This window comes from Lasiosphaeria miniovina (assembly GCF_030549165.1).
Source record: "Lasiosphaeria miniovina strain SMH2392-1A chromosome Unknown B0T26scaffold_6, whole genome shotgun sequence".
NCBI classification, from domain to species: Eukaryota; Fungi; Ascomycota; class Sordariomycetes; order Sordariales; family Lasiosphaeriaceae; genus Lasiosphaeria; species Lasiosphaeria miniovina.
Window position 1 is genome coordinate 3,925,141 of NW_026848225.1, and position 23,684 is coordinate 3,948,824.

Consider the following 23,684-nt stretch of genomic DNA (forward strand, 5'->3'; position numbering starts at 1 on the left):
TCCTTTTTTTTCCCTATCTCCTTATAATGGCAACGTTTCAGCGTAAAGTTACATAACCCTCAGACCCGGCAGCTAGGTCAGAGCGGGCATGGAATTCTCTGGTGCTGCCACGTCGTTTTTCCCATGAAACGGCGAAAGCCGCCAAGTATGTACATATCACACAGACACACACGCACACCTCTTGCATCTGATGGCCCCACTTCCGGTAGTGCGTTAATCTTGAATACTACTGTGGATGCATCTGGAAAGGGGAAAAAAACTTCCCGGCATAATCCTACATGTGCGTGAGTGTGTGGGTGTGTGTGCGGTGTGTGTGGCCCGCGTCCTGCCGCGTCCTTCCTTGTCCATACGGGTCCTCCCTTCTCTTCCACCGGTGAGAGAATCCGTCCGACCGGGGCGGTCGCTTGCAGCTGCCAAGCGGGAAAGTCCGGGAGGCTAGAAAATAGAAGTGGAAAACATGGACAAAAAGAGACTTTGGTTATTAGTGATTAAAGTAAAAAGAATAGAGAAAAAAATAAGAAATACATACGTAACTGGCACGCCGGGAAACTACTCTGACACTCTGATTGAAAGAAAATGTGATCGAGAATGGCAACCACAACGTCGAGGGAGGGCACCATGGCAATCAAGCCGATTGGCCCGGCCCGGGTCCGCGCCGCGGCTTCAACCGCCGTTGGTGGCTGACTCTCGTGGGATTCCTGTCAGCCCCGTCATCTTGAAAAGCAGGTACATCACACCAACAGACGCGCGAGCTGTCATGCTTGTTGGTCCGTCGGGGAAAAGACGAGAAGAAAAGTTAGGGTGGGGGGCTCCATGAGTCTAAATCCTAAGGCTACATGTCCCTTTGAGTTGGCAGTGGCGGTGTACTTTTTTGGAGACAGCTTGGGGGTTTTTTTCGAAGTCCTCATAACCACTTCTCATACCCCTGTTATCTTCCCACACCTCAAACGGGCAATTGCCTATTGGTGGTGCCCGATGTCTTCGCATAAGGATCCGAGGAAAGGGGAAAAAAGGGAAAAGGAGGAACCGCAGCAGCAAGCAAGCACTGCCATAAATTAAATTGCGTCCACCGATACCCCCACGATACGAACACCTCAGAACTCGGGAAAAAAACGTGGATGACGTTGGACGTGTGGTGAACCAAACTTTTTTGTCTTTCTCATACTTGTTACATCGTGACACGTGTGGAACCCCTGGTCTCGGGTGACCTGTCATCTGTCATACGCGGGAGCGAGATCCGAGATACAAAGGATTCCAATATTATCGATCTCGAGTTCGTTCCAAGGGTGTGCAGAGTGGGCGTGGTGGGTGTGCGGGTGTGCGGCGGCTCGTGAGGAGTGCCTGGGAACACAAACGATTTTGACATCCATGTTCCACAAAATTTTTGTTTCTTCCTTCGTTCCTGCCGTTCCAGGCCTGGGCTGGAAAGGATTCCGTTCATGCCGTTCCAACAATGCAAAGACTGACGTCAGAAAAACCGTGACATTTTGAATTCCAACAACCCGGGTGCCTATGGAGGGTGCCTAATATGGAAGTAATACGAATTCTTGCGGTGGCGATGGAAGCTGGTGTTTCAAATGGGAATTGGATGACAGGGAAGCACCTTCCAGTCTTTCCAGGTCAGTCATCCTGGTCGGCTCTTGAACCTTGTCCTCACAGTGGGCGGCAAAAAGTTTGAATCCAAATTTGGTACCACGTATACGGCTAGCGGCTTACATGGTACTTAGTGCTGGATTCAAACTTTTTGCCGCCCACTGTAATTGCAACTGCGCTCTCCGGATCGGTGAGGCACGGAAAGCGCGGTTGAGGCGGTCTTCCGTAACCTCAGCGCGCACTGGAGTTGCACCCGGCATAACTCACCGCTAGCTCCTGGCCCTCCACGAGGTTGGATTGGAATGTCTGTGCACGCGCATCTTGTTTGGAAAATTCTGCGTTGCGTTGGTATCAAATTTGGACTTATTACCACTATTATGTGTGAGGGGTGGCCCCTAGTCGCCTTCCTAAAATGCTAAGACGGTAAAGAAAAAGAAAATTTAGATGACTTGGCGCATGGTAGGACGAGGCGCGTCATCAGCCACATGCGTGATGATTCCACTGTCGTGTGTTCCTTCCAAGCCAGGCCGGCCACATGCGATCCTTCCCAGTCCAAAAGCCAAAGCTGCCACAGCACGAAGTCGCCATGTTTCCATACGTTTAGCCCCTTCAAGGAAAGAACTCTTTTGGCCTTCCGGGAGTTCCGAGGACAAACAACCACAAACACCGAAAAGCAAAAGGGAGAAAAAAACCTCCAGACGGCCTCTCCGCCTGTACTGGGCCAATCCATGGAACGACAAGGGAAAAAGGTGAGAAAATAAAAGGATTGTGAATTCAAAAATATGGACAACAAAGACGCCGAGGAGTCTGCGTGAAGAACGCAAGATCCATGCAAAAAATTCTCGCCGTTGACAAGGCCATCGAAGCAAAACCGAACAAAAAACGCCACAGCGGCCGCCGCGGCCACCGCGGCCGCACTGCCCCTTGCCCCAAACATAAGAAAAACACCGAAACCCGCACATTATATGATGATGACAATGATGACGACGCCAGGTAAGGACCGCTCATTGAGAGAGAAAGGAGATGGGGCTGTGGAAGCCGGTGTGCTGGGGTGCGGAGTCGCTGTTCTGCCGCTACTGCTGTTGTTCCCTCCTCTTGCGTCCTGTGACCTTGTCGCAATCCCCTCTTTCCTCCTCATTCTATGTCTTTCGTTGATCCATCTCGTCGGTGTTGGTATAATTTCGTGTCCCCTCCCCTGCCGATTGAAGCCGGGACCCGCGCAATTGAGGCGATAAATGAAAAAGAAAAATGAATTAATACGCATTATCATTAGAAGCGTCTCTCGCTGGCTTGCGCCCTCGCCGAGCCCCCTCAATCAATAGAGGACCTTCAGCTCTGTCTCGTATTCCTCGAAGATGGGCTCGTACACTCGGCGCGACTTCTTCTCGAGGCGGAGCACCCTGTCCCTGAGGGTGGAGCGGCGCGTGGCCGGATGCTTGAGGTCGGGGTCGGCGCCGCTGGCGAGCAGCGAGCGGGCGATCTCCGCGTCGCGGCGGCGGGGCGACGAGGTCGGCGAGATGTTGTTGTTTGTCGCGAAGGCAGCAGCGGCGCCGTTGCCGCTCTCGAGCCGCGCCACGAGCATGGCTAGCGGCGTGGCGCTGGCCTCGTCGCGCGCGTCGGCGCTCGTGCCCGCGTCGAGCAGCAGCTCGACCACGTCGGCGTTGCCGGCCTCGACGGCCCAGTGCAGCGGCGTGCGACCGTAGCCGTCGCGCGCCAGCGGGTTCGCGCCGTGCCGCAGCAGCGTCGCCGTGCACGCCGCGCTGTCGTGCGCCAGGTGCAGCGCCGTGATCCCCGTCGTCCAGTGGTCGCCGTCGTCGCCGGGGTCGCGCCGCCGGCGGTGAGGTTGCTTTCGGGATAATGTGTCGTGCGACGACGTGTCTGGGCCGCGGTGGACGGACCGCCGCGCGTCGACGGTGCTGCCGACGTTGGCGTCGCCGTAGCTGAGCAAGATCTCGACGCTCTCGGGCTTGTCGGCGAGCGTGGCGACGTGCAGAGCGCGCAATCCGCGGCTGCCGAGCCGCGAGCGGAGCACGGCGGGCAGCGGGGCGTCGACGGCGGCTCCCCGGTCGAGGAGGAGCTTGACGACCTCTGGCAGGTCCAACGCCGAGGCGGCCGTGAGGACACTCGTCGGGGTCGAGCCCGAGGGGGTGTGCTCACCGGTTGTGGCGTTCGGATTCGCCCCGAGGTCGAGGAGCAGCGTCATCAGGGCGAGGTGTGCCGTCGGTCGGAGGTGGGGATCTGCCGCGCGCACGGCGGCCATTAGTGGTGTCGTGCCCACAGAGTTGTGGATGTTGACTGGGATCTCCTCCTCGGACAGGTACCGCAAGATCCTGGTGATGTCGAGCTCGGAACACGCCGCGCAGAGGTCGGCGACGGCGGCGACGCTCGGGGTCGGTATTGAGGCGAATATGCGAGACATTCGTTTCTGCATGGACAGCGTTATTGTTGACTGCTTCTGCGTCTGCCGCCGCTCCAGTTTCTGGCCTGGTAGTAAGATGGAAATGGTCGTCTTCCTCCTGCTGCGGCGGACCTCGGATGCAGCTCGGATTTTCTTCGCCAGCAACTCGTCGGCTACTCGCTGCTCTTCCTCCAACTCGTTGCACCTGCAATTGCTGCTGTGGATTCGGATCGAGGGCGTCGGTCGTGGGAGGGAGCGGTTGGCCTTGAGCACCTCACGGCAGTCGCTCTGCTTGGGCTTGCTCTGGCCGGCCAGAGGTTTCCATCCCATTCTCGCGAGAGCTTCCTCGCTCGCCGACCTCGTCATCACCGTGGGGGGAGGGGCGTCCCACGGCCCCCATGTTTGCCTCTTGACATCGAGCAGTTTTGCTGACGATGTTTCTGTCTTTTCTGTCATTATCTTGTGGCGCCTTTTAGATGCAAGTGCCAACAGCCTGGGATCGGGATTCAGAAAAGAGGGGCGCGTGTCTTTTTTGTTTCCGTTTGCAAGAGGAGAAAAAAATCGGGCTCTGCTCTTTTTTTTTTTCCACTTGCTTGAGCGAGCTGCAGCCTGGGGTGAGATGAGTGTGTCGTGTGCGTCCGATGTCCGAGGAGCTGCTCGTGTCGGCGATGACGCTAATACTGCATACACGGCGCATCCATCGATAAGGGACTCGTATGAGCCACACACTGTGGAACTCTGCAAGGAGTTAGCATTTGGCGATTCGCCGGGTTACCGAGGGACTCCCACGTCGTCCCACGTCGATTAATATCGGGCGGTCAGCCCTATACGCTATTAACGCTCTGAGGCCCCCAATGGTCCTAGCCTGCCCTGGGCTCCAAGGAGGGAAAGAGTCAACGGCCCGAATGTGGCAAGCGCTGCGAGCCCAAAGCCAAAGCGACACATGGCTGCTTTGGAACCAACATGCCGGAAACGCGGCGCGCTGTCAATTGCACCATGTTCGGTTTCACTGCCCAATGGGCCAGAATGGCACTGCGTTATCGTGGCACGCCTGCGGCAAGCCAAGAAAATATTTGCACAATTTAACAGGCTCTATTTGGGCGGTGCCGACGCCGTCGAGGCCCAAAGAGCGTAATCTCCATGGCCTAGAGCAAGCCATCACGCAAGCCATCAAGCCTCATCTGAGGCGCTGCGGCTCTGCCCCCTCTTTTCCCCAAACCCAAGACAGAAGCACCCAAATGGCACTGCAGCGACTGCACAGCTTCCGCACAGCTTGACCGATTCATCCATCTCCCAGTGGCGTCGGTGCGCAGCTTCCGGTGCACAGTCCCTTATCGGACTGTCGCCAGCCGCGATCCCCATTCCCCCAAGGCGTTTTCGACGTGTCTGGGCCCAACAGTTCGTGCCCCTCCCGTCGCCTCTTCTCAGCCTCGGCCCTGAGTTGACTGTCCAATTTGCAGCAGCAGAAATGCGGTCAAGGAGGGAACGGATGCTTATCAGTGCTTGCTGCGGGGTCCGTCCACATGTTCCACCTGTGCAGGTTGTGTGACTGCACCAAACTTTTATTGTTTGCGACCAGGCTCTGCCTGCCATCTGGGACCCGCCCAGGACTGCTCAGGCCCGGTCTCGACCCCTGGGGCCTGGGCGACCTCGTGTTGGCTGGCCGCCGCGACCGCTGTTTGTGCTGCGGATGCCGGGCGTGTTTGTTCCCGCTTGCTCGTCGCCTGGGCTTCCTTATCACGTCATTTGTGCTCATCCTGGTTAGCCCGAGCTTGCTGATAAAGCGACGCGGTGATTTGTTGAGACTCGGGGCGGCAACTCCACCCGTCAGGGGAATTACGAGCTTTGGGACTCCGCCGTCAGATCCCAAGCAATTACGGATCCGTACTAAAGCCGCTAGGTCGCCCGCGAGCCGCATTTGTCTCGACGATTGCTCTTAATCGTTTATCCCACCAAAAATTACCGCCAAAATCCACAGTCAGAGAGGAAAATCTCTTGTTCCGAGTTTCAGCATCCTCTTCCGTCATCCGTGTCCCATCCGTGCCCCGATTCCAGCGCCGCAAAAGGAACGGTTCGCCTCTTGGCCAAGTGTCATGGTCGCATCTGTTGGCTGCGGCTGATGTAGCCGTGAACCACACCGTGGACACGCTGTTGATTGTCGCTGCTAACAACCTTACGGACCTTAACTGCCCAACTTATTGGGCCCATGCAGCAGAGTGCTCCCGCAGTTCTTCCATCTTCCTGCGCACGAACACTACAGACTCTGACCCCGCCCCGTGCTGCCCCCCGTGCTGTCCCTGTGCTGCCGAGTGTTGTGCTTCGTTCTGTTTCATTGGGGCCTTTACTAAATATCACGCCGTCTGCTTGTCGCTGACCAAGATTCTCGGATCCGCCGGGGAGCGCAATTTCTTTTTCCGTTTTCTTTTCTTGTCTGGCGCTCTGCAGTCTGCAGTCTGCCGCGATCGCGATGCAGATTGCATTTGCGGGTCAAGGGGAAATTCCGATCAACGGCACAACGCGGAGTCGAAGCCTGCGCCGCCGCCACTGTCGGAGTGCCAATGCCAATCCCAGATCCAGGCCAAAGTTCTGACCGTGTCGCCAAGGGGAGCTGAATGTGCTGGTTTTTGTGCCAAGGTGCATGCCTAGGTCCGATAGTTTGTCTGTGACGTTCCCTGAGATTGGTGGGCAGATCAAACTTGGAGATCTCCCTTTGGAGATTTTCGCTAGCCCTTGGCCCCGAAGGCCCGAGACTGCTTCCTTGCGCCGATCACTAGTGCGCCCAGTGCCGAAAGCACGCCAACCCAAAAAAAACACAGTTCTTTCTCCCATGGTGGGAAAGGATCTGCCCACTCACCATCCAACCACAACCCCCACACCCCTGCTTATCTATTGATTTTGTTTTTTATGGTTTTTGGGCCGCGAAGCCACTTGGCGGGAAAATTGCACATTCCCATGGATACGCGCGCATCGCACCACCGCCGCCCAGGCACACGAAAAAGAGATGAATTTAAAAAGCGAAAGCTAGATCAAAACAGAAAGCGAAGAAAAAAAAAGAGGTTCCCAATTCCAATCCAATTCCCAACTACCAAATTAGCATGCAACCGTACACCCGCGCGTCTGGCTTTTTGAGGAAGGATAGGCAAGCATGCTCCGATCTCTGTGCCCCACCGGGAATTGGACCCGGGTCTCGAATTGTGCTTCCACATGTTAAGATGACAGGCTCACGCCTGCCTGCTGACTCCCACGTCATATTGAGGATTTGCCCGACGTGTACACGTCGCCCTTCCCATGACCCACCAGCGTATAGGCATTTTTTTCACGCTCGCTTGCGCTGAGATGCAGAGTAGACAGAGCAGACAGAGCATGCAGGCAATATTATAGCAGCAAAACGCATAATTGACGCGCATTTGGCCCTGTCGGTCGGTCTGCGGTCTGGTCTGATCTAATTTGTCGGTCAACGCTTTGTTGCTCGGTCTAGTGAAGCAGGCAGGCCAGCGCAGCACAACAAAGCTGAAAACCCCGATGCCTGCCTGCCTGTTTGACCCCGAAACATCCTACCTAATAAGGTGGGGCCCCCGATGTCTATTTCGTCTTCTTCCCCTTTCGGGCCCGGGGTAATTAACTGCTGACACTGGTCTGCTGAGACTGGTAGGGATGTGGTTTTTCTGAGATTCCCTTTTTTAGCTCGACGCGTACGCACGCCAGATGCAGCTCATCTCGCTGCGCTGCCTATTCGGTGATAGAGCGCGAACACGCGCGGCGCCCCGGTACGGCAACTGTGATCCGAGACTACTCAGAATCCATGTCGGACTGTGCGAGATTTTTTTTCTGCCCATATTCATTATTTCCGGCCGACGAACGAACGTATCGGGCATTAATGAGCGACCTTTGCTGCTGCTGCTGCTGCTGCTGTAGTGAGATTAGGAGAATCGCCTGATCGGTCGGACCTTGTGCCTCGCTCGGCGATCCGAATGATGGGGAAATGGTTGCATTTTATTTTCGTCTCGAAAATCAGGTTTCCCGACTCCGGGTCCTATTTGCTGCTGATATGTAGTTAATTATCGTCTCGGATCCAAGACGCAGAGATCGTCGTCTCAGGCCCGTCAATTACACACATACGTCCCCGTCGGCCGTCGGCGATGACGGCGAGTCTCCGATGTCGATTTTTTTATTTCTCCCGGGTCCGGTTCGGGCCACAGTCTTAGGCCACCTCGCCCGCCGAGTCCTTGTTTCTCACCTGAACGAGGCTCTGCTCACTCAGTACTTGTGTCGTATGCACTCTCAGCTTTTCAGCTGTGCGTGGGTGCAATGCGCAACCGCACGACTGGACCCGGGACAAGGGCACCCGCCGCTTGGCGAGGGTAATGTTTTAACCCGAACCCGAACCCGAACCACAGACAGACCCGAAGAGGGCTGAGCCGAGCCAGAGAGGAAGGAAATGAAGGGGGAAGGGGAAGGGCTGGAGAAGACGTCTTCTAGAATAATAGACGGGACGCCGGCTGGAAAACATTCCGGCTAATTATCTAGTCCAAGGCCCAAGTCTGTCTGGCTGCCTCCAGGATCCATCAACCCGATGATGGTGGTGGAGTTCTTTCTGGAACTGTTCCACAATTAATATCAGTGTTTTTAATCTATCGTCGCTGCGATTCCTGTCATCCCAGACCCGCGCCCTGCTTGGCTGCTTGCCCGGCAAACTGCGCTCCCAAGGTGCAAAATTGCCGGCTGGGGCCGAATTGTCTGAGCCCTCTTCCCTCCATCTCCTCGCTTGACATGGTGGTCTTCTTAGCTCGCTCTATCTCTCGACACCAAACCGATCCGTCGTCCTGGATGAGCGAGTTTGTGCGGTCGCGCTTCCCGGTATCGTGATATCGTGGGAGACTCTAGTCTCTGCGGTGGGTATGTCTGATATGGTTTAGAGAGGCCTTTCGTTCGGTCGTGTTCGTTGTGGACTCAGCTCTTTAATGTCATGTCCGCGTTTTGTGTCTTTCTCATTCACCTGCCAAGTTGTCGACCTCTTTTCTGGTTAGTCCGTATATACTTTCTCCCACTACTCAAGCACCTGTATGTTCTTTGTCACTGGTGTTGGCAGTGCATCAAACAACAAGAGAGAGTCGGGGTGACATCTGATGGACGATCGCCAATCCAACAAAGATTGCTTGAAACGAGTGCAATGGTTGTTCGACATTGTCACTCAAACGGCTAGAGAGATTCAGAAAGTACGGCGACGGACCTGTGTCTAGAGAGCGATGTAATTAATTAGCTAACTTTAGGACGACGCCAAACTCCCCGGCGTGAATCTCTTCATTAGAGTGAATAGGTTCACGGGTCTCTCTCGGCATCCATCCATCTGTCTCTGCATGAAGAGACCACCACCCTCTGCACCCAGAGATAGATGTGTAAAAAGGGAGACAGGGGAGTCAAGTGGCACAGACACCCATTGATGACTATTTCTGCCGCTGCGTCAACCCTTGAGGACCACTGCATATTATAACCACAGCAAGCGTAACGCCCGGCGTGCATCCACGAAGCACAAACCAGGCCCTGTGATTATCACGACCGGGACCCGGAGCGGCAGCATGTGGCGAGGGTGCCCTGTTCCCTGCCGTCGATGGCTTCGTGCCCGCGTGTGGAAGCGCCTGTTAATTGAGCAGCCGCGCAGCGTAGTGCGAATGGAAACACAGGGAACGAGTGCAAGGGTGGGGTTTGGGAATGAATTACCCTTTAGATTTAGATTGACTTCTGGAAGACAGACGTCGACGGTCGTGCGGTGCGGACCAATAGCAACGGCGGCCTTTTACCCCAGATTTAACCACCAGTAGTCCAATATGCGGCAGTTCAACTCTGCAGCAGCTCGATCCCTTCACGGATCTCAATCTCGGCGGGCCTCTCGACAATGGCGGAGTCCGCTAACCCGGGCGGTTGATGAAGTCCAGCCCGACTCAAAGCCGCCCTCCACTCATCAACCAGCCGGAAGCGCGAGGGGCTGTCTGGATGCTATAAGGAGAGGGGAGCCAATAACACACCTGGCACCGTGTGCCGTTCTCTTTTTTTTGCTTCCACGCCATCCTAACTTCTCCGCCCTATCCCACGGTGCTTAGCCTTTGGTCCCAAGGCTCCAGCTGTCGCTTCTTCTCGCCCTCTCTGCATCTCGAAGTCCAGTGCAGCACCGACGATGAAGGCCTCACTCGCGGCCGTGGCGGCCGCGCTGTATGCGCGGGAAGCCGCCGCACAGTTCGCGACAGCCGCGATGATGAGATTTCAATGTTCCCAGCTTGTGATTGAGCGAATGGATCCGTAAGCCACCCAGCGAAGCATAGCACGAACCGGCCCGTCCTATCCTCTATTGACACGCGTCCCTCTCTCCAGTTTGGTCAACCCAGGCCTCCTCCAGTCGGGCCATCTGCACCAGATCGTCGGCGGCAACTCGTTCAACGCTACCATGACGCCCGTCGACTACGACCCGTCGGCCAAGTCGTCGTGCACCACGTGCACGTTTACCGAGGACTTCTCAAACTACTGGACCGCCAACATCTACTTCAAGGCCAAGAACGGCAGCTTCAAGCGCGTGCCGCAGATGGTCAACCTCGGTCTGCAGGGCGAGGGCGGCGTTACTGTGTACTACATCCCGCCGTACGACGGCAAGAGCAAGGTCACCGCCTTCAAGCCGGTAGGTTATCAATCTCGGAAGGGGGGTCGTTGGTAGTCAATGGGTATATACTGACGCGCAACTAGGGTTTCCGCATGCTGGTCGGCGACGCCAACCTCCGGAAGCAGCGGGGCATGCAGAAGCAGATCTGCCACCGCTGCGAGCACAACGTCGCGCAGACCCCGTTCGGCGGCGCGCCGTGCACGGGCGACGACACGGCCGCGTTCCCCAGCAAGCCGTGCGACGGCGGCATCCGCACCACCGTCACCTTCCCGACGTAAGTCTGTGTGGCCATGTATCACCAGAGAGGGCCACGCACCACGTCTCTTTGTACTTTGGCTGACAAGGGCTGAACAGATGCTGGGACGGCAAGAACCTCGACAGCCCAGACCACAAGAGCCACGTCGCCTACCCCAGCAGCGGCAGCTTCGAGTCGACGGGGCCCTGCCCGTCGACGCACCCCGTCCGCCTCCCGCAGCTCATGTACGAGGTCATATGGGACACGCGCGAGTTCAACGACAAGTCCATGTGGCCCGACAAGGGCCAGCCGCTGGTCTACTCGATGGGCGACGGGTGAGTTTCAGTCTCGAGTTCGACCCGAGAAATCACGACAATTTACTGACTGTGGTCGATTCCAGCACCGGCTTCGGCCAGCACGGCGACTACGTGTTCGGGTGGAAGGGCGATGCGCTGCAAAAGGCGCTCGACGCCCGGTGCACGGGTGACCGCTGCTCGGCGCTCACGACGCAGACCCCCCAGCAGGCAGTGGCCTGCAGCAAGCGCCAGACTGTGATTGAGCAGACGGAAGGATGTGAGTCTCAAAAACGTTTCTTTTTCTGTGGCTAGCAGACCAGAGCAGGTACTAACAGAGATGTGCAGGGCTCGACTCGCTCCCCGGCGGCATGCCCGTCACTTACGAGTAGATAGGGGGATAACGGCCTTTGAACTGTGTGGGATTAGAGGGGGCCGAGGATAGAGGGAGGCTTTGATGACCAATTAATAGAAATAATTATCACCAATTAGTACATGTCTTGTAAGTCATTGCTTGTTGACGTGACGTTTGGTGAATTCGGTGTTGTGCTTCCGGATATAATTATTGCAGACGCCTCTTGATTTGTCGGTTTAACTCTAGACCTAAATTATTATTTGACGCACTCGAACCGTTGCTTGAACTTGACTTTCAAATTCTGTCAACGGTAAGTTACATAGAGCAGACAAGCAAACAATTACTGCGGAAACTTTAGTCTCCTCACCATGGTTTAATTTCGTGCAGACAAGCTCAACAGCCTCTCCACCGAGCATAGAGTGCTCTGCATTGTGATTGCGAGCAACATGGGTCTCCGTTACGAGGCATATCCACAACCAAATCCAAGGGCCGCTGGTCTAGCGGTATGATTCTCGTAAGTTGCAAATTCCCGCAGACCACAGCAGCAAAAACACGCAGCAATTGCTAACTCTCTCCACCAGGCTTAGGGCTCCAACCCTGAAGCACTTTCTGCGAGAGGTCCCGGGTTCAATCCCCGGGTGGCCCCCATCTTTTTTGTCAGTTCCATCCTTTTTGTCAATTTTGCTAACGTCTCGAAAAAATGTGGTTTCGGGGAGGTGGTTCTTTGAAGAAACCAGGTCGTTTGATGCACCATGAGCGGTCAATGTCGTGGTTTGCCAATGGTTGTCTGTTGTGCACTTGGTATCTATCTGTCTGCCTCTCGTGTGCCACCTCACTTCACCGAACTGCTAGTTAATTATGCACACCCCGCACCACCTCGCTTTGGGGTTTGCCGTACTCCCTCGGCTCTGCGGCTCGTCTTCCAAATTATCCACCTAAAGTCGAGATAGTCCCGAATCAGGCTTCAGCTAGTCAGAACACCCACTACCTGCACTGATCGGAGCTCCACACAATACTGCTCCGTAGCTTGCTCCGCCATGGCTTTCCTGCGAGACCTTATTGTGGCTGCTGCCGTTACTATCAGCAACGCTGTGTTTTCGAGCCAGAGACTCATCTCAAACATCACCTCCCCCCGCTCCGACCTTGCTGACCCTATTAAGCGATGCTCAGAGCCCTGTCGCGCGTCCTAGATGCGCTCCCCAACAACATCTATAACATGATACTGACAGGAAATGATACTGACAGGACTCACGTAATCTAGTGGCGATTATGTTATGGGTTCGGCCAAGTTAAAGTTGATGTGGTCGCTTGCAAGGGACTTTGGGGGACTCATGCATGGGTTTGAAGGGCCAAGGGACGTCAAGGGTAAACTCGGCGGCTTGGGGGAAAGAGCTGAGATACTGAACACGAGGATCTCCTCGTTGGCACAAGCTCAAGGATGACGTTGAATTTGTCAATGAGACCTTTGAGACGGACGCTGGCGTGGTGCCCGAGTTTGTTCGCCTATAGACGTCAACCGAGGAGCATTCCTTTCTTTCCGAATCGTACCTCAATAGCCCATATACCGGTAGCTTGCACGCATCCCTTGTGGTAAAGTCAGTGCGGCTCTTCAAGTCCTCCCCATATCTCACCGAGAGACAGTTGCATTACATTGCCTACGGCTGGCTATATATGGGCTAGACAGAAGGCAACGAAAGCAAGTTTGAACCACCAGACGGCACGTGCGGCTCGGTTATTTGGAATGACGAGGGCGTCATCACCGGCTTCTATCAGTATTATATCCAGGATGGCGTCTGGCTGGGTTTTCGGCCTCTGCGAGCGCTGGTGCTGTTGTAGATGCGGGATACAGTCTGGCCAAGTGATGAAAACTCGGCATCTCACTGCCCCCCCTGAACCCCTTGAGCTCTGGCGCTTTGGTGTCTGTCGATGGGAACGACAAGTACGTCCGGGACGAGGACGAGTTGTGGAAGAAGTCGTGTTGCACCCTCAAGTAGCACAAACTCAGCCTGGCTGACGAGCACCTGGTGTCGTTCCTCGAGGAGCACCACAAGCACGTGCTGAGGCTCGTCCGCCAGATCCTGGGCAGCCCGCCCGACGGCGACGCGCGCCATGGAGCTCGTGATGCAGCCGAGACTGAGCCCGCCCAACATCTAGGCTGGCTCATCGCCATGCTCCACGAGAGAAACGAGGAAAGATACAATGCGTATAGTGGGACAAACTAGGCAAATAAACAGTACACCCTACTCAACCAGAATTTACCAAAGAGCAACCCTCACCGTCCCGATATGTCCATCGTCCACGCCCGTCAACCCATGCATGCCACGGTGGCCAACTACCTCGGTCCCCGGCAGAAGGAAGTCGCCTCGGTAATATAGTGCTCAAGAAAAGTGTTGGAATCACCAGGTACCGGTACTAGAAACAACAGGGCATGCTGCACGCCGAAAGCTGGTGGTTCAAGTGATGGTCATTGTTGTCTATGTCTATCTAGAAGAAAGAGGTGGCCGTACGCCACTTATATGGAATCTGGGACCCCTACGCCTCCACCGCCGCCTGTGTGGCTGATGAATGCGTTGCTACAGCCACCTCTATGTGGCTGGAATGCGCGTTGTTCCAACAAAAAGAAAAGAAAAGAAAAAAACCCAACATGCAACACTCAACACTCAACACCCCCCCCCCCCCACCCCCCCCGCCCGGCGCACAACCACGTCCCTTACCTCGGCCACATCCGCATCGCCGTACGTCTTGCACAGCAAATCCAGCACGCCACGCACCGTAACCTCGGGATCCCAGCGGTCCGTCAACACCACAGCGTGCACATCCGCTCCGCCGAGCTCGACGAAATCGCGCACGACGCCGGCCCAGCGCCGCGCGCCGCTTTCCGCCGTGTCGTAGTGCGCCAGCCAGCCGCGCCGCCGCGCGTCAGAGATGGGGAGGTGGAAGAGACCATTTATAGGCACCTTTATGGCAGCAGAGACTACGTAAGCCCTTGGGCTGGAGGAGGGAAGGGATACGTAGAAACAGCACCCAGAAGTCCTTCAGCCCCCACTTGGTGCTGCCTAAGAATACACAGCCATCTGGCTAGCATCACGAAACTCAAAGTACGACCGGTGCGCCTGTCTCCGACGGTTACACGACGGCCGTTGTCCAAAACATCTCACGAACACGCAGCCCTGTACCACCACAGGCAATAAGTATGACGCAGACAAATGGAGGCATTCCCAAGTGGGCGATGGGACAGATTAATGCCTGTGAAGTTGTGGGTAGTAGACATTGTGAATGTTCCAGTCTCTACCAAGGACAATGAGGCTTCACCACCCGTCCTGATCCACTATTAGATACCCGTTAGCATCTTGCGAGATAGGATAGATCCTATATCGGTAGAGCCATTGGGATCTATGTTCTCAGGGTCCCACGCCTCGCTGTCCATGGTGTCTGTGATCTTTTGTCCAATACCACTTACTTCGAGGATCTCCGCGACACGGAAATGGCACCAAAGGTATTTGGGATCTGGCAACGGCACAGAAGGGTCATTCGATGTAAAGGTGATAATAGGAGGAATGCTGATTCCCTCACATATCAACCAGTGAACTTGATATCGATCCTATTAAGCCGTGGATGTCAGATGTATGAAATTGTGACTAATCTTGAAAACTTACATTTCCCAGAGGTTCCAGGGCCAGGTTGAAACATCCAAACTCCTCATGTAAGGCGGTCCACATGGTGATGGCATTTTGACACTGGTTGATGCTCTCAGGACCAATTTGACCCTTCAGATCTGGGAAGTATCGATAGAGAGCCCACCAGATCATAGCCTTATTCTCAGTCTAGTATTGTCAGATTTCGCTTCTTGCCTTGTATCTTAACTGAAACCTTACCCCCTGTGCCTTTTCCTCGTCGAAATTCCCAAGAGCAAACGGGAGTATGCAGGCACAATGAGTCCTGATCTTGGTGGTTGGTGCTGTAGATGCCGAAACTTTGTGTCTCATATTCATATCAATGTAGCGAGAAAGAGCACAGCGATATCCCTCTCTCTGCAAGCAGTTGGCCTTCAATCTTGGCTGGTCCTTTCTGGAAGATGGCTCAATCGTGGTCATACTGAGGAGGACTTCGTCTCTGGCTGCTGCATGTGGAGAAGGTGTAATTGGGGTTTTGGGACCCTTGCCGCCTGCCGCCTTCACTAAGAAGCTAGTTCGTCAATGATATCTAGTACAGGAGGACTCGATTGCATACTAGGCTTGAGTATTGCTCCTACCAAGAAGTTCCGTAGTTGTCGTAGCTTGGGCGGATCATCCATGAGATCGTAAATCTCCGACATAAGCGCAAGCTGACCGTCCTTTGGCAACTTCATCACGAATACACGCAGAACTGTGAACGTGTCATCCTCGGGGCCGTTGGGCGTGTACCTGTGCTTGAGAGTATCGACCAAGCTGTTGCGCGCATCGTACCATTCCTCATCATTGTTGAAAACAGACGATAGCTCTGAGCTTGCCACGGATTCTGGTGCTGGGTGAGAAACACCGAGCGACATATTGCGGAGCGGATCTATCCACTCCATTGCGACTCGAGGAGGTGGGAAGGCCTGTGGAACACGAGAAAAAGCTTAGAGCTCTTGTGGGGGGAGATATCTAAGTAGGAAATTTTTTTAGAGTTCTGTGGAAGATCCACAAACGGATAACAAAGCAAAAGCTTACCCGAGGTTACCGTGAACTTTGCAAAATAGCCTGCGCGGAGAAAAGTGATTCGTGGCCGGTCTCTGGGCCCTCTGGATGTTCCTAGGCCTAAAACTGGGATCAGGAGACATTCGGCGAGGGGAAACTCTAGCCAGGAGCCAAAAAAAAAACAGGGCCAAAGTCCAAGTTTAGGGGCCCTTGCAGGGATGTGTAGTCCTAAAAGTGGCTCCTCTAGGCAGCTCGGCCCTCGCTCAGCGCTGCTTAGTCATCACTCAGCGGTACCTCAGCCCTCACTCAGCCTTAAAGCGGCGAGAGCTCAGCTCTGCATCCGAAAACGGATTTTGGAGCGCTCAAGTTTCGTCTGCGTTTATCGTGGTGTCCTAGTTCTGAACCCCTGCTCTTACATGAGGACCATTTTTGGGCTCCTCGGTAGGAGTTGCAACTTTTGGCGAAATTGCGAAGGCCAATCGAGCAGATGTTAGCCGAAGCTGAGCCAGGGCTGATCTGGGCTGAGCAAAAGCGGCGAGGGATCAAGTGGTCAAAAAATGGGGATTGGTCAGTTTTGGGGTCAAGAAACAGCAGCTTCTCGAACAGCTCGTCCAGCTCCCGCGGCAGCGAGTCGAGCGTGGCCTCGAGGCCGGCCATGCCCTGGCCGGGCTCGAAATCCTGGATTAGCCGGCTGACGGCGAGGCGGACCCACAGGAACACGCCGTCCGCCCGCTGCACGGTCTTGTTGACGAGCCTGTCGTACTGTGGCGGGTTCTTCTTCGCCAGCCGCCTGACGTGCGCGTTCTGTCGGAGGCTGTCGGAGGCGTACATGCGCATGTCGGCAAACGTGAGGTCCTGCAGCTTCAGGCTCGGGATCGCGTGGTGCTGGAACGCCTCTTCAAAGACATCTCAGGGCCGCGACGAGAGACAGATCTTGACGGGGCGGCCCTGGGCCCAAGTGTCGAGGCACTGCGTCGTCGCGCCGTGTCCGAAAGGAACCGCGTCAGCGTCGACTTGCCTGACCCCGGCTTGCCGCTGATCCAGAAGAGAGGCCCCAGGCCGTCGGCCTCCAGCCAGGTCCGGAATGCGTGGCCGCCGCTGTGTTGCTTGCCGGTGTCTGTCGAGTCTCCGCCGGCGCCAAAGATGCACTCAAAAGTCTTGCCGTGCGCTTCGGTAACCTCTTCCTCGCGGTCCCGCATCGATTTGTATGCCAGCCCGTCGAGGATGAAGTCCTTGAGGATGCTCAGGGGGACTTTCGGCCTCTTTGACACGCCTCGGCCGACTGCATCGACTCCAGCCACCGGCTCATCAGAGCCTGCCTCGGGAACTTCCTCGGGAACAGACAACCCATCTTCTCCTCCTCCTGCTGCTACACCACTCGCCAGTCCGCCATCAACCCGCAGTGTCAGGTGCCAGGGCGGCCGAGAGCGTTGCATTCTGTGCTACAACGCCTGCCTTATACGAGGCCCCTTTTTCACCCCTTAATTATTGCTTATTGGGACTTTGGGTTGAAGTCGGTCGACGAAAAGATTCTCGGGAAGTAATTTATGATTTCAAATAATTGATGGTACACAAGAAACTGTATTATTATCTTGAGACATTATGAGAAAGATCTAGGTATACAACAATATCGTCCTCTTCATTTTCCGTCAGTTTTCCATTAACAATCCGTCTTTTGGCCCATCAACCAGGCTTCCCCCGACACACGGAATCAACAGCCGCACACATTGAACAGCGCGACGCTAGGGTCGTGGTCAGACACGGCGCCCGACGCCGTCGCCCACGTGTTGACGTGGATGTGCTCGTACTTTGTGGCCCTGCTGGCGGCGAGCGCGGGGCTGACGTACATGTGGTCGAGCTCCTGGGCGTTCATGTCGAAGATGCTGCGCTTGAGTCAGCTCCAATTCTCCAACTATTCTTTTCTCCCTCAATTCAAACAATTCAGGGAAAGGAAATTTCAGGGAAAGGAAAAAAGACACATACTAGGTATAACGCTCAGTGGGCGGGATCTTGGCGGCGATGTCGAGGTCGACGAGCCCCGAGACGGACGCAAAGTCCTTCATGGGCTGCACGAAGGCGAACTCGTTGAAATCGCCAGCCGCAATCACGCGGGCGGCGGGGTCGAGCGCGAGGATCTGGGCGATGAAGGAGCCCGTGACGTTCGCCTGCAGCAGGCGGCGGTCGACGACGCCGTTGACGGGCGGCCGGGCGTCGCCCTGCAGCGACGTGCTGCCGCCCTTGGACGACCAGTGCACGTTGACGGTGAAGAACGGCTTCTTGGCGCCCTTGGCGAGCCAGGCGGCGGCCAGCGGCTTGCGGCTGGCCGTCCAGGCCGCGCTGGCCGGGTCGATGCGCCCCGGGTTGAGCGACAGCGCCGGCCCGGGCACCACGGCGGTCGCCTCAGTGCCGGACCCCGGGTTGAGCTTGTACAGGCTCAAAACCTCGGGGCGGTACAGGTAGGCCTGGCGGATGTTGCCGCCGGGCGCGCCGCCGTCCTGGTCCGACACGGGGTCGACGTCGGTGAAGTCGTAGGCCACGCCGCTGAGCGTCTTGATGGCGGCCGCGAGGGTCGAGAGCGTCGTGTTGGCGTCGACCACGCCGTCGTCGGTCGCGCCGCTGTTGTCCTGGATCTCCTGCAGGAACACCAGGTCGGGCGTCTTGAGGAAGTCGACGATGTGGGCGGCCACCTTGGTTAGGTGCGCCGACGTCGGCGCCAGGTTCTCGACGTTGTAGTCGCCGACCGTGAGCGCCTTGCAGCTGCCGCCGCTGACCAGCGACGTCGCGGGCGGCGTGGCCGAGGCGTCGGCCGTCGTCGTGAGCGCCGTCAGCGGCAGCAGGTAGTAGTAGCCGAACGTGTTCTGCACGATGCCCGTGATGTCCTGCAGCTGGTCGCCCATCTTGGACGTGGTCGGGTTCTTGGTGCCGTCGAGCGGCGCGCCAATGAAGATGGTCTCGGGGTTGGAGTCTGTGGCGAGCCCAGGGGTTAAGTATTTGGTTGGGACAGAAGTAAGACGGGGGACTGCGCCTTACCCTTGTCAGTCATGGTGATGCCGCCGTGCTCGTTCCTGCCCGTCGCGGGCCAGTCGCCGACGACCCAGGTCTCGCGGTAGCTGTTGGGCCGCGTGACGACAGTAGGCTTCCTCACCGTGACCAGCTCGCCGCTGAGACTCTCCCAAAAGTCCAGCCCATACCTGGCGGGCTGCAGGACGGGATTGACGGCCGAGACATTGGAGGATCCGCCGGGCAGGCCGTACACGTCGCCGTTGTCCAGGCTGCTGTACTGCGCCGTTGGTGGTGGCGGCGTGTCCTTGCCGATGACGAGGGGCACGACGGGGTTTCCCGACGACAGGACGGCGACGTTCTTGGGCGACGAGATCTCGGTGAGATACAGGTAGGCGGCCGAGGACCGGTACTCGGCCACCTTGCCGTCGAGTGAGACGATATCACCAACCTTGAGGGCGGCGCCGGCGGTGCTGCTGAAGACGTAGATGGCCTCGGAGGTGGCCGGGTCGTCGTCGGGGGTTGTCGACCGCATGTAGAAGCCGCTGGACGATTTGGCAAGCACCAGGCCGGTGAGGTTGGTGATGGTCTGTCCCGAGTAGGGCGACAGGAACTTGTTGCCGTTGATCTCGGCAATGGTCACGGCCGCGGCCAGAGCCAGAGCCAGAGACTGCAGGCTCGCCAATACTGTTGCCGGTCTCATCTCGATTTTGGCTGACTTCGGTGGTACAGTTCGCCCCTGGCTGAAGTCGCGCCGCCGTCCATCTTAAGCAGCCCGTCGTACTCCCCATGGCCCGCCAAGAATCCGGTTCGGCATCTCACCAAAGCACGTGGGCCGAGTGTTCATTCATCAAGGCAACGATACCAGAGTCGCAGTCGGTCGTAGGTCGTAGGTAGGCGGCCGTCGCTGGCCAATGCCTGGTCGTCGAATCTCTTGTCCCGATCGCCAATCTCGCCCGCCAGGGAACTAGGGCGCTCTCCTAGCGCACAATTGGCCTAGCTGGTGGCCGTTGGGGCGGCCCACCTGCCTGAACCGACAGGTCGTTAACGGGCGCCCAGGATCCCCAGCCGCGCCCCGCCCAACCCCACCGACCCAGCTCCCCCATTGAGCGCCGCGCCCTGATGTCGTGCAGCCCACCGGCCCTGCCACTGGCTGCTTATCTGTCCCTAGTGGCGAACTCGCCCTGATCAACCCGAAATTCGCCCCGGTCAAGGCTGATAGGGGAGCTCTTGAACACCATCTTTCGACTGCACTCTCAGAAGAGTTGCCCTCCACCACCGACGCGGCTGGCAATGCGGCTAACACGGCCCCTGCCGTTGTTACGTCCCTGTTAATTGGTAAACCGCAGTGCACATTAGCTGAGAGACATGGTAAGAACGAGTTCAAACAAGAAGTCAAGAGAAGGGGCAAACAAGAAATCAAGAAGAGAAGGAGCAAACAAGAAATCAAGAGAAGGGGCAAACAAGAAATCAAGAATAGAAGGGGCAAAAAGGACGACGAAAGAAATGAGGTCATAGATTGAACCTCTCGAGTCATTAATTACGGCTAATTGGTCTGTCTCAATAATAGGTTGGAAGAAATCTGACGTATCAAGCCAGAGCGGAACAGACCATGCCGACGGGATTGGAAATCCGGATTGCTTGAATATTTCCACAATGAACAAGTATCTTTACGTGGCTTCACCTGTTCCTCGCTGCTATCCAATAGATGAAACCCTGAAATAATTAAAAAGCAAATAAAACTACATGAAATGATACCTCTTCTTCGTCGAATTTTAATCAGTGCCCTTGGGAGCATTTACTTCCCTGCCGTGAACGAGGCCCAGCAATGTCTCGAACAGCAACGGTACATGCATTTGAAGTCCACCATGTGGCGCCCGAGGCAGTTTCTTGTGGCTCAGCCCAAATGGAACTGTAGAAACCATTCAGAGTCTCCAACGCTTCATGTATTTACTCTTGGGGTTATTAGTGTAGGGGAGAACGACTCCCAAGGCATAGCAGAGTAGTTAGAACAATTATGAAGTTGACTTTGGAAGGTGGGAGTTGGTGTTTCGGAATAAGGGGAATGCCGCAGCTAAAGGAGTACCGACCAAGAGAGTGTTAAACTGGGGAAGGTGAGTTGTTGATAAAAATAGACAGTAATCGTGCGAGCACTCTCTGCAGTTTACATTTCATTGTTCTGCAATGTCTCTAGAACTAGTCACACTCGACTCGAGTGGAGACGCATGAAATCAATGGGTGTCGTGTAATTATTCGTTAGAGCGAATTGGATAGGTGGATTGTCCAGTCACACCATTTAGGGTAGTTCTCGTCGGAATGATGGGATTAAAAGAAGGAAACCGGCATAGTTAGGCCATTACATATAAACAGGAGAAATCCAAACGATAACGGCTATTTTGGGGAGGTCGAGTGATAGAATTACCCCTGTCACTTTTTTATCGATGGAGACATAAAGAAAAAGGTGGCCGGACCTCGCTCCCTTTATCACCGCAAAGAGAACATATTTCCTTTCACTTACTTATCCCACGGAGTGACTTCCACGGTTATATACGGCGCCAACTGTCCTGGCTATGGCGTTAAAAGGCATCAACTGTGTCTTTACATTTGCAATTGTGGTTCCGGCATCTAGGGGAACATTTGGAATCCGTTGATCGAACCAAACCACTGACGACCTGGTCTTAATTGGAGCTCAAAAAGGCCCACAGGCGGTCGAAATGTTATGTGCCCTGGGCGAAAACTTCGATCTTACATGGCGGTGGTAAGGTTCGTGAGCCGGCCGGTATGACTCTATCGGTGCCATTCAATTGTTTTGACTTTTTGCTGTACCGCGGTAAATGCCTATGTTAACCTTTAATTTGTACGTAGTGATGGGTATTAGCCATTTCACTTTTGTGATAAATCTAACTGTGGAAGTCCCTCCTCAAGGTAGTAAGTTTTATTGAAGCAGACGAAATAATACGTATGTCACCAAAGTAAAATGGCCTTTACACATCACAACAGACTATCATAAACACAGTCAATTAGGCATCTAACGCGGTACAGTAAAAAGTTAAATAATTGGACGGCACTGCTCCGGCAGAGTCATAGCGGCTGACTAGAGAGATCATCTTTTCTGGCAAGCAAGACGTCGTGCCGGAACAGCCATCGAGTATCAAAATGAATGATAATGATGAACAAGTAGGCAACCGCCGGTTCTATCAGTTAAGGTGCATGGCATTCAGAACGCGGGAAACTACGATTTGTCCCTTTTCGCCCTCTTCGATTTCTACCACTCCACGGCAGATAGCACCGCGGGATAGACTCCGAGAAATCATGTCGGAGACGTATACATCAAGCCTCTCAGACACACCAGACACTTGATTACAAACCCGGAAACTCATCAATACGCTCACCGATCCCTACAAGTCGCAACTAGACTCTTCAGCTTAGAAGCCTGATACCGTCAACAGGTCACTGTTAAAAAGGCCTCGGGCTATATATTGCTCAAATGATGATTGCAACCTTGCCACGGCCGGTCTTTGAATGAACTCGAGCGCTAGCTGGGGAATAGTAGTCACAAAAGCGTAGCGATGTTTCCGTGCCACCGCCAATAGACGACACGGCAGGAGTAAGTGCCGTGCTAAATTCTCGCTATCTTTCCCTCAACCTGCGTTACTACATGGCACGCACATACCTTAGTTATGACTCACGCATGCAGGAACCGCTGCACTGTGCCATCGACGCTGGGGCCCTGCGTGACAGCTGATGGCTGGTAGGGTAGGTAGGCCTAGCCTAATGGTGCGGGAACGGAATGTAACGATAAGGAGAAGGGAGAAGAGGTGGGGGTGGTGTAGAGGAGCCATCGGCCGGAAACCAGAAGAAAGTCAAAAGAAAAGAAAAAGACAAAACAAAAGCCTCAAAACGGGACGAGAGGCTCTGGTGCACGGTCTGGCCTGCACGGCGGACACAAGACCTGCCGTATTCGTGTAAGCCTTCGTGGAGGCTAGTGTGTGCGAAATTGTCTATGGCTATGCCGGGACGCGGGGTTCGGGGGTGGAGAGACATAAATAGCTAAAGAGGTGCGGACATTGGGCTTGAGAGGCGGGGAAGGAGGAGGTGTGGCTTGTAAAACAAGCAAAAAAGAAAGTTCAGTTTCAACCGGACAGAGAGGGCAGGTCCTAGCAGGGAAAGAAACATGGAACATGCCGTTCAATGCTGGACGTCAGGCAATTGTTGACCAGGGCTATTGGCGATAAAAGATATAGCGCTGAGAGCATGGAGAAGGTGTTTCAACTTCAGGTCGGCCCGCCCAGGTAAACCCCGATTCCGAGAGCGGGGAAGCTGGCGACCAAACCTTGGTCACTCAAGGTCCGTTCCCTACCTTCGCTTGTCCACCATTATTCCGGAGATTGAGAGGCTGAGGCTGCTGGAGGATGCAGCGACAAACACAGCGCGGCGTAACATAGGGCCAGAATGTTTGGCTGTTGCATCAATGTGCATCTTCGTGTTGATGTCGTGATACCA

At 55.3% G+C, this 23,684-nt stretch overlaps 5 protein-coding genes across 5 annotated transcripts; 1 reads left to right on the forward strand and 4 right to left on the reverse strand.

Moving 5' to 3' along the window:
- Positions 1–2,908: 2,908 nt before the first annotated feature.
- On the reverse strand, positions 2,909–4,321 carry B0T26DRAFT_755256 (ankyrin repeat-containing domain protein; the record flags this gene model as incomplete). Its single annotated transcript, XM_060445935.1, has 1 exon — positions 2,909–4,321. One exon carries the CDS (start codon positions 4,319–4,321, stop codon positions 2,909–2,911), a length of 1,413 nt encoding a protein of 470 aa, XP_060293450.1.
- A 5,917-nt stretch (positions 4,322–10,238) lies between these two features.
- On the forward strand, positions 10,239–11,560 carry B0T26DRAFT_652228 (uncharacterized protein; the record flags this gene model as incomplete). Its single annotated transcript, XM_060438349.1, has 6 exons — positions 10,239–10,285; positions 10,358–10,658; positions 10,724–10,914; positions 10,995–11,210; positions 11,276–11,448; positions 11,517–11,560. 6 exons carry the CDS (start codon positions 10,239–10,241, stop codon positions 11,558–11,560), a joined length of 972 nt encoding a protein of 323 aa, XP_060293451.1.
- A 2,843-nt stretch (positions 11,561–14,403) lies between these two features.
- On the reverse strand, positions 14,404–16,192 carry B0T26DRAFT_724201 (uncharacterized protein). Its single transcript, XM_060442664.1, has 4 exons — positions 15,754–16,192; positions 15,399–15,700; positions 15,180–15,347; positions 14,404–15,124 (listed from the first exon to the last, which is right to left on the reverse strand). The coding sequence occupies exons 1-4, from the start codon at positions 16,076–16,078 to the stop codon at positions 14,855–14,857; spliced, it is 1,065 nt and encodes a 354-aa protein (XP_060293452.1). The 5' UTR covers positions 16,079–16,192; the 3' UTR covers positions 14,404–14,854.
- A 422-nt stretch (positions 16,193–16,614) lies between these two features.
- B0T26DRAFT_724207 (uncharacterized protein) lies at positions 16,615–17,951 on the reverse strand. The gene is made up of 2 exons (XM_060442665.1): positions 17,873–17,951; positions 16,615–17,798 (listed from the first exon to the last, which is right to left on the reverse strand). Exon 2 carries the CDS (start codon positions 17,615–17,617, stop codon positions 17,045–17,047), a length of 573 nt encoding a protein of 190 aa, XP_060293453.1. The 5' UTR covers positions 17,618–17,798; positions 17,873–17,951; the 3' UTR covers positions 16,615–17,044.
- Positions 17,891–20,279, reverse strand: B0T26DRAFT_433442 (Endonuclease/exonuclease/phosphatase-like protein). The gene is made up of 2 exons (XM_060434990.1): positions 19,212–20,279; positions 17,891–19,146 (listed from the first exon to the last, which is right to left on the reverse strand). The coding sequence occupies exons 1-2, from the start codon at positions 19,882–19,884 to the stop codon at positions 18,164–18,166; spliced, it is 1,656 nt and encodes a 551-aa protein (XP_060293454.1). The 5' UTR covers positions 19,885–20,279; the 3' UTR covers positions 17,891–18,163.
- Between the last annotated feature and the right edge of the window lie 3,405 nt (positions 20,280–23,684).